Consider the following 10,214-nt stretch of genomic DNA (forward strand, 5'->3'; position numbering starts at 1 on the left):
AACTGTTGAGAGAAATGATAGAATATAAGACCAGTACATATATTCTCTATCAGCTTGTGCACTTTGTACCACAGAGAGTTTCAGATTGGAAACCGTGTAAATAATCCACTTGCCTTGTAACCAAGACTTAACTTTGGGAAGCCCAGAGTCAAACTCTAATACTAGAAGTAGAAAGCTGAGTAGGCCTGCTATCTATCTATACATAACATAATCAAACTAGTTTCATGCAGAATGGAGTTTAGACAAGAGGTGCAAATAATAAAACTTGGTGTTTGACCGTTTCAGGGCTAGTTTAAGATGTTAGTCATTCTATTACAGTGGTTGAAATGGGGTTTCTGGCTTTCGAGTTTCATGGCTGTCGTAATCAAAGATAATTTAATCAAGTTAAAGCAGGACAGACAGGTGGATGTATTTCCCTTCTTCCTTTCCAACCACCTCTAAAAATGTGCTATATCCTTTGGATTTTGTAATGCCTCTGTGCTTGCATGGTTTTGTGACAGTTGCTGTCCCTGATTTAAAAAAAAATGAAAACTACTATATTCATAATTAGTTTTTGTTTTTCGTAGCTAAATGTGGAATTGATTTTCAAGATGTTTGTAGTAGTTCAGTAATGTATGTCTAATAGTTACCTTCATTTTTTTTTCTTGCCCTTACAATTTACTTACGCATTATTACCTATTTCTGATGCAAAGTAATAGTTCAACTTTTCTCCCTTTTTTTAGATTCATAGAAGTAAAAACAAATGGAAATTTCATCTCAAAGATGGCATCATGAATCTTAACGGAAGAGATTATGTATTTTCCAAAGCCATTGGGGACGCAGAATGGTGAAGTTTTAAAAGACAAAACAAAAAAACTCATGTAAAAGGAAAAAAAAAATCAAAAGCAGGAAAGGTTGAGACTTGGACGTATACTCCAATCAAAATGTGTATCTGCACATCAGAAATAAACAATAAACAAAAGTATTGGAACAAAGGTAAAATGTGGCAACAAAGACACTACTTCAGATGAGCAAGCCATGGACTGTAGCAGCTATATAGCATTGTCTGGGAGCTGGTTTTGTGTGTTAGGAATACCTTAATTATCAATTCTACATACAGGTACCTACAGCTGGTATTTAGCATGTAAGGCTTTGTTCCTTCCCCCTGCCCCTTCTTCCCTTGATTTAAGATTTTAAAATACTTCTTCCACTGATTGAAGGAACTCTTCCCTTTGATAGATTATTAATCTGAAAATGCTTATTGTGTGTACAAATCTTTGCTTTGAACACTTCCTTTTGGTAGTGAGGATGGTCAGAATGTTACTTAAACTGCGTGCAAGCTTTGTACAGAAGGGTAAGAATTAAGGTGTTAAATTTTAAATAACTTGTATAAGGAAAATATTTTTAATTCTGATATGCTCATTTATTATTATATCTATTTGTTGTTTTCAATTCAGTTCCCCATAAACATGTTGTTGTTCCTAGCAGTTACAAAATGGTAAAATGATCATTTATATTTCAAAATTATTTTAATTTCATGTAAGTGATACCTTTTATTTAGGGCTGTATTTTTTAAATACTAAGCACCTGTAGCTCCCCCCAATGAAAGTCAAATTGCTTAACTTGTTAATTATGTTCTTGCTGTTTGGTGGTGGTTCAGCATCACTGAACTGAAACCAATTATATAGTTTTCATTGATTTTTTTTTTTTTAATTTTTTTTTTTTAAAAAGGCTTTGGCGACCTCTTGAATCAAATGTGCAGGTAATGGCATAATAGATGCATTCCTTCACCTGCTTACTACAGACGTAGTCCAGACATCCACAAATAATTCAACAGACCACAAGAATTTTTAATACAGAAAATCACATAAAAATTCTAACATCCTGGCTGCAACTCTTAATCAAAGATACGCTTTACTAAAAAGAGTAGCCATAAGTTACCTGCAGCAGTTAATCTCTCTAAAGTTTCCAGGTGGCATGTGATCTCATGAAGAGAGCTGCGCAGCTTTCAGAACACAAATTTTGTTAGAGTATCCTTAGGCTGTTTTGGTAACAGAAAGTGAAGCAGTTCAGGTGCACTAAACCTTGTGTAGCCACTTTCTCACTTGCCTTTTCCAGAGGTGTGGTTTTGTGGTGGGGTTGTTTTTTTTGGGCTTTTTTTTTTGTTGGTGTTTTTTTTTGTTTTTGTTTTGTGAAAAGCAACAAGGTTGCTCCCCCCTCCTTCTCTTCCTCTCCTGAGGAGTGAACACCTTTTCTTCATGCATAGGTTATTCTTGCAAACCCTGCTTTTGGAAGTGCTTTTGAACGAGGAGAGGGAATGGGCATTATACTTCAGAAACTGTTGAGGAAGGAATGTTCATATGGTTCACCATTACAAAAAAAAATGCCAACGTTACATTGGAAAGATGATGAAAAAAGGACGCAGCAAAGATAATTTTAATTAAATTGGGGAAGACTTTCAGAAGCAGACATTTGAATCAAGATTTCTGACCTTTTTTTGCTTGAGGATGAAACTTTTTAAACATCATTTAACAAAGTCACAAGTATATTTTAGCAGTATATAACAACTGCTCTAATTTTCATTCTCTCTGATTTACCTGCCTCCAAATGCATTCATAGTCTCAGTAGTACGTAGAAAACTCCAAACACATCGTAAAGAGGGTTGTTTTCTCTGTGATTTTGTAGATCTGTGCTCTCATTGATACAGACTAAAACTGCCTGTAGGCTGTGTCTTGAGCCATATGGTGTTAGTAAGCCATCTACATACATAAGCTTTATGAAAACTTAATTGATATTTCTTCTAATTCATTCTTAAGTAATGGAATCTTCATTTAGAGTGCGTTTTTTGGTTTGGGGCTTCAAGGTATCTCTAAGTGATCGGTGATTGCTTTCTTCTGAACAAAGCAGGTGTTTTATTTCTTTACCACTGTTGACACTTCTACGTGCAACCGCAATGAAATCAGTAATGTACCAACTATTTCCTTCCCTCACCTTTTCCATATCTGTTACCAGTAAGTCTTAAGTAGTGGACTTCAGAAAAATTCCCATAACGCTGCACAAGCAAACCAATAAAAGGAAAAAAAAAAAAATCCCTTCAGCTATAGATTCCTGTTTATACTACTGGAATCCAGATTTGTACTTTGGTTTTGTATATTAGTGATTTTTTTCCACCCACATACATATACTAGAAGCTGCATAGCCTTTTTATTTATTTTTAAGGGATAGCAGAACTTTAAAGGTAACTCCAGCTTAGCCTGTTCCAAAGGATGTTAGAAGCTTTCTGAACTTGCACAGTTTCTTGCGAGCTAATTGTATGGTATGCTCTTCAATAAGAAGTTTTGTCTTCAAATACAAATACCTGTGAAGTTTTCGGAAAGCCAGTCAAACATGAACATACCAAACTGTGCTCTTATTGCTACATCAAGTGTTCCTTTTTTTAAATCAAAAAGCATGTTTTAATTTCATTTTATTGTAGCAGCTTGCTGTAAGACTGTAGTTTGCTTAATTTTATTATTATACTTGAATTTTTAATCATGGTTTTAACAATGTAACTGAACAGACCATTTCATTAGGTTCCAAAGAGAAACCATTCCTTTCAGAGGGCAAGGGATTCCCGTCTTCATAATTCATAAATGACTTCTTCCCCCCTACCCCTGCCTTGGAAAAAAGGCTTTTTGTGGTCTTTTTGGGTTTTTTGGGTTTTTTTTGTTTTTTTTTCCCCCATTTAAATAGTTCAGTATTATGGAAACGATTAACAATTTCAAGAGGGCTTATGTTAAAATTTGCACAGATGATGGAGCACCTTTTTATGATGAAAAAATGGGGAAAGACAACTTCATAATTATAACTACGATGGCTGATGGAGACTTGTAGAGCAACTGGGCAAAACTGGGAGTCTCGTGCCTTTTCATTTTGCAGAATACCTGTTTTGCCAGTATGACAATGCTTTTTTCTTGATTCTTGAGAGAGTAAATTTCCTGCAGTGCTTCAATCAGAAAAGCAACTTTTTTCTCTAATTCTGTTGGGTTTTAGTGTGTGCAATCATTTAAAAACATCTAAGTTGAAAACAAATTGAAATATGTTTTCTGTTGAGGAGATAATAGAGAATTTAGTCACATAAGGGACTTTATATTGGACTATTTAAATAAAATATGTTTTTATTCCCCCTCAGTTGCTGGTTAGCGACAAGATTTCTTTGAGGCTTCATACTCCTTGTTCCTGCATTGTACTCACAAGTTGCATTTCAACATCATTCAGTTTCCTAAACACGATTTAACCTGATAATTGTGGTCAGAGTTTATTTCCAAGACTACGATATGTGATTCTGAAGCACAGTTTCTAGAAAAGAGCAAAGACCATGTTATGTCATGTAACAGGTTTTTTTATAAACATTGTTTTCTATTTCTGCTGCACAATTAGAAGTGTTAAAGCAAGCTTCGTTGAGTCTGTGAAAATAATTCCACCGCTTGACAGTTAGCAGTAGTAATGCCACCACATAACACTACCAGAGTAAAATGTCTTAATTCCAGTGAAGGAGTTAGAGACCTTGTTAGCTAAAGTTCCTTTTGATTCAGTCTCTTCAATTTGTAAAAGCTCCCTTAAAAACAATAAAGCCCCCCAAAACTTCCCCCAAAGCAAAAGCTTCCTAATAGAACGCAGCAAGAATAACGCACGCTGGATGCACACTGCCTTACGCAGCATCGTGGGGTTTGTTGTGTGCCACCCCACCCCACCCGCGCACCTCCAACTGAAGTGAGAGTGCTCTTCAGACTCTGAGATTAATGGCTCTACAAGATGAAGAAAGTTGCACATTGTTATGTATTGGTGTCTGGCACTTAAAGTCTCGTTTTCCCATTGCTGTGATTGGTTGGGAGATGTGTAAAAAAAAAAAAAAACAAAAACCAAACCAGTCCGTTGGTTTCCCTGTTGTCTACTTTTTTCAGGCAGTTCATGCAGTGTGTCTTTTAATTATTATTTGGTGGATTAGACATTGTGGAACAAAAGGAGCTTTTTTTAACAGGAAGAACTACCTTGGGTTAGCTGTATGGACAGTCATCCAATGAGACGTGTTCCAGAGTGCATAGGGTACCAATAGATTACGGAGTGGGGGAATATCCTTTTTTGCTGTTCTGAGCTACTATTGTCAACTGCTGTTGTACATATATACTGTTATGTGTAAGGGGGTAAATATATTTATTATGTTTGTAAAATTCATTCTGTACAATTGCAGATCAAGGTTGCTCCTCTGTGATATACAGGATATTATGTTTCAAAGGCCATGCTTGGAATACGATTAGAGAACTTAGTATTTTGATGTACTAAGACCTATTTTAAGTTTAATATTTTGCCTTTGCAAAAACTTTAATTAAAGATGTTATTTAAAAATGTTTGCCACTTCATTTACTATCTTGCATGTGCATTTGTTTAATAGATGAGTCTTAATGACTGAAGATTCTGAATTTATTTTCATCACTCGCAGGTAACTTCGCTGTTGTTACCTACTTGTTGAGTTTGCCTTGTAGACTTTCCATCTAACATCATCACAATGGTATAAAAATCATACTTTAATCTTGAGGTCCATATTTAAGAATTTTCTCCCTATGGTAACTTGAGACTTGGGTCTGGAGACAGAATGGGTTGAGTAACTTGGTCCGGCCATCTGGGTGTTAGTCCTGTAAATGGAAATGAAAGACGATATCGAGAAGTAAAATACAGAGTTCTTGGACGAGAGCCAGCTGACCATAAAGCTTTCACCTTCACCAGTGAAACTGATTTGAGAGAATTGCATTCTAGTGTAAGCAGGTGGCATCTTTTTAGTTTCTGACTAAAAGCAGTGTCTTGTGCTTTATTTTTAAACCTCAATTTTGAACTTGAAATTCTCAGTATAATTGGAAAGAATGTAAGCTATAGGCTATACTGCTTGTATGGGGCGTTGTGTTTTGGAATGCGGTGATTTTGAAGTAATCTTCTTGCTATAGTGGTTTAAAGGCACAGGAAAGCAAGAATCATGATGAGTGAGGGGTTTTTTATAATACTCAAGGGGTTTTTTTCCCCTAATACATTTCTTGCCTTCCAGCCCTCAACACTCGGGCAAGTCTAAAAAAAAAAAAGCAGTACTGCTTTTCCCAGAAAATTTGCCTTACTTGTCAACTCGAAAAGGATTTGGAGATGATTCAGGATAAATAAGTATCAGAGATTATGATGTTTTACCAAAAAAAAGATCATCGCTACTGAGCTTGCAGGCTGTGCAAGAAAAAAACAGCTTGGAATAATGGCCTGTTGTTCTGGCAAACACATTTTCAAAAGGACCCTAAAAAGAGGAAAGCAGAATGGTAACAAATTAGTAGCAAACTCAAGAAAACACAAACCACAAAAAGCTGGATTTCATCCCTGTAAGGAAAAGTGTGAACATTATAATTGTGAATGTTAATTGTACTCTCCCAGCTGTACATGAATGAAGTATTTCAAGGATTTTTTTTTTTTTGGCAAAATGAAGTGTATTTGAAAATACCTGATTTTTTCCTACGAGTATGATTTCTTTATGGATTTATTATTTTAATTGTAGAGGTACGAGAGCATAAGAATCTTGGATTATTAGCATAGCTTTCAGGATGTCCCTGTGTAGTTTCAACCACGTATCATTCCTTACAATTTATCTTAAACCGTATCAGCTTTGGAGTTGGTGTTCTGGTTTTCTTGTTTTTTTTAACACAGACTTTTGTTTGTAAAATACTCCGTTAAAGACTGAAGGTCCTGCCACTTGTTTTCAAAGCAGACTCTGTCACTCTTTTTTTCAAACTATTTTTTTCGCCACTAATGGGATTATGCCAAAACCACTCTAATCCTTTCGGATGTAATGACATCTCTAGTACAGCCAAACGAACTGCAGTTGAACTACTTTTGGCCTCCAGTGTGGCTATAGAACATTCAGAAAAGTGGGTTCATGACCTTTTTTTTTCCCCTTTGGAACGAAGACTTTCCCAGTTATTTTTGTGTGAAATGCCTGTGCAATTACATCCTTTTCTATAGTATAAATGTGCTCGTCCTGGCTTGCCCTGAAAGAGGGTTGTCTGAAATAGTGAGGTAATGTGGGGAGAGAGGATAAATAATTGAGAATAGCACTTTGTGTTACAAATGATACTAAGTTGCCCATTTGCGTCCATAGGTCAAAAACCCCTCTCTGAAGATAGATATTGGTGAGCTGATATTTTTAAGTGCCCTTTAGTGATAACTGTTTTTAAAAATACAAAGCTGAGTGTATTTGTTTTACGCTTTCTAGTTTTTGTTTTCATTTTTAGTTCACTTTTGTAAGCAAGAAGTTACTGAAATTGTAAACGGCAAGTGTTTGATTTGGATAAGTGTATTTCAATAACAAATCCAAATCAAAGACTATAATTAAATTCTAAAAATCAAAAAACCTTGTAATGCAAAAAATGTGTTACATGCGGGCACGTGGTTCTGTCAAGGTAGAAACGCTTCTCCTTTGCTAGAGGTACCAAGTGAAGCAGAACTGCACCATAGAGGAGCCCTCTGCATGTCTGGAACCGAGGACACGTTTGAATCCCAAGAGAGCCGGGATGCAGCTTTACAAGTGCTGGAGCCGGCAGGATTTAGCGCCAAGGTAAAGAAAAACCCATCCTAGCTGGTGATGGAGAAAACGGTCTGGACTAGCGAAATAAGGAAGACTGTCTTTTCTGCCAAACCACCTAGCTTCCTGATTTTTCCAAAGGCTTATTCCCTTTTCTCCTAGGAATCCTGCTGCGAGGTCCCTGCAGACAGGGCTCCTCGTGTCCTGCCCTACCTGTGTCCAAGGATTCCGTACAGACCTTTCCCCTCAGAGGCGCTGGCTCCACGTGGGCTGTCTGGGTTCAACAGGTAACGTCTCCTGGGAAGCAGCATGTTCTGGGGAGTACAGCGTTCCTAAAAAAGGATGTATGGCAGAATTCACCCTGTGGAAATTCTGCTTGTAGGTTTTGTTTTGTCTTGGGTTGCCTGTTTTTCAGAAAACTCAAATTTTTGTGAGTTGGAAGCTGTTTCCTTCTGCGCCTGCCTTGTTCCAGCTTTTAACAAAGACAAAGCATTAGTGCTGGGAATAATATTTTGTGGGCTAAATTAGTCTGATTTTAATAAGCGGTTCTAATCTTAGAACATTAAAGCAGCATCTAGTAAAATATCGTGTACGTGTAGAGAGCTGACAAATGGCTTGATAAGCGTGATGGTGATACTGATGTTAAACATTGGTTGGCTAAAGAAGAAATACGTTCGCATGGCAGACATGCTTCTGCGCGTATCACGTAAAATGGTTTTGGGAGGGGGCAGGGGGAAGGTGGAGCAGTTCTTAGCTTCAGCAGATGAAGTTGCTGTTAGTGTTCATTCAGAATGTCGTTTGGCTTCCGTGTTCTGTCCTAAATCATTGTCAGACCCGTAAACAGGTTTGCAGTTTCTCCCTGGGGTTGCTGCGTGTGTGTTGCCATGTACCTTAAATAATTTAAAATAATAGGCGGAAAATGTAAAGAACTTCATCAAATAGGGCGTGGGGTTTCTTCCACAGGAGAGAAAGGAGATGTAAAGAGAATCTGCAAAGGGGAAACTGAGAGAGCACAGAAAGATAAAAGATGGTAGCCAGACATTTTATTAAAAAAATCAAAGATTGAGTGCAAACATACTTAGTTGTTGAAAGACAAGTATATGAAGGATTAAAAAAACCCTTTTTTTTTTTTTTTCCCCAGACTCTTCATGGGAAGGTACCTCTGTCAGTGTTTCAGCCACCCTTCCTAATTGCCTTTTGTCAAAACATACTTCGTGCTCCTTTATAGCGACGTACAATTGCTGGGTTTAACTGGAAATGGTAGCTGGCTAAAAAAGGAACCGATCTGTTGTTTGCCCAGCTCCCTCTAGGCAGCAGCAGTAATCCACAGATGATGCAGGGAATTCTTTCACTACAGTCAAACTGAAACCAGCGTGGTACGTGCAGCCCAAACACAACCTTCATTCCTGCTGCTTGGTATTTCAGCACTGTCCCGCACACGCCAGTCAGCAGCACGCCGTGGAGAAGACAGACATTTAACAAAAAACAAGAGTTTTATGTTAAAACCCATGTCGCTGCTCGGATTCGATTCGCTGCTGGTTTTTGCCTTCACAAAAGACAGGGAGTGCTGTAGTTTTTCTTCACTTTTCAAAGAAAAGCCGCTGTTGTTTTAGCTGAAACTGCTCAGCTGGAAGAGAGCCAGCGTGGGTTCGGCAGTCCAGCCAGTTATCAGTCTGGGTGTTTGTGACAGGGAGACTCTTCTTGGCAGCAGAGTAGGTCTTACAAAAAGTATCACAGTATATAATGCAAGTAACGATCCAACGATTCCAGTCGCTTTGTAATGACTGTTCAGTGAGCTCTCAGATAATGCGTTGTGAATGAAGTTGATGTTCACAACAGATTTCTCTCCTTAGAGAAGAAAAATAGAGAACCTGGAGGAGATTGTCCTCATCGCAGCTGTGCTGCGAATAGTTGAGAACCAAAATGAGCGTGTTCCTCCTCCTCTAACTAATTAACAAAGCTCCATGAGCTTCAACTGAACTGCGCAGGTGTGCAACAGTAAGGATATGACTTCGGATGACCACACATAGAAGGCTTGGCATTGCATGTAGTCAGGACAGCACAGAAAGCTCCTACCCAAAAAATAGGGTAAGATTCAAGTTGGTTCATATTAATCCTGCAGAAGGTAAGCTTTTGGAAGGAGTAAATTCAAGATGGCCGTAATGAGGTCCAAGTCCTGTGCTACAGTTGATGAGATTTTTCCATGTTTTGGAATAGTTACCCAATATTTTCAGGGTGGAAAATAAGAACAGGCAGTTACAAAAATTACAGATTTCCACAGGGTTGGTATCCCATCTAATCTGAGAACCTGATAATTTGAGGTACTGTGGCAATTCATACCAATGTGTGTGCATGGGTGGGTAGGTGTGGGATGGGGATAGGGAGTTGGAGCTGAGATGGGTTCTGCTGATGAAGGACTCTGGTTATTGACCTCATAGAGCCTCTGCCTCTTCACTTTCACATCGTGATTTCTAGTCACACAAGAATAAGTTGGGTGAGATGGAAGTGACTAAACAGATCAAAAGTATTTCAGCTTTATCCAGATGTATTATTGAACCAGTGTGAATTGTAGGTTGACGATGCTGTCACAGTCTCTCGGTGTGCGTCACGAAGACCTCTTAACTATCTTCTGTTCCAGGGCGTGATG

General features: G+C 38.0%; 1 protein-coding gene across 2 annotated transcripts in view; it reads left to right on the plus strand.

Annotated features, from left to right (window-relative positions):
• The window catches only part of GTF2A1 (general transcription factor IIA subunit 1), a 29,184-nt gene extending 24,299 nt beyond the window's left edge, over positions 1–4,885 (plus strand). For both annotated transcript variants that reach the window (XM_054199979.1, XM_054199978.1), the window contains exon 9: positions 723–4,885. In XM_054199979.1, coding sequence (XP_054055954.1) covers positions 723–830 — 108 coding nt within the window. In that variant the 3' untranslated portion in view covers positions 831–4,885. The remainder of the gene's footprint in view (positions 1–722) is intronic.
• Positions 4,886–10,214: the final 5,329 nt, after the last annotated feature.

The sequence above is a fragment of the Rissa tridactyla genome, chromosome 4 (genome assembly GCF_028500815.1).
Source record: "Rissa tridactyla isolate bRisTri1 chromosome 4, bRisTri1.patW.cur.20221130, whole genome shotgun sequence".
Lineage (NCBI taxonomy): Eukaryota > Metazoa > Chordata > Aves > Charadriiformes > Laridae > Rissa > Rissa tridactyla.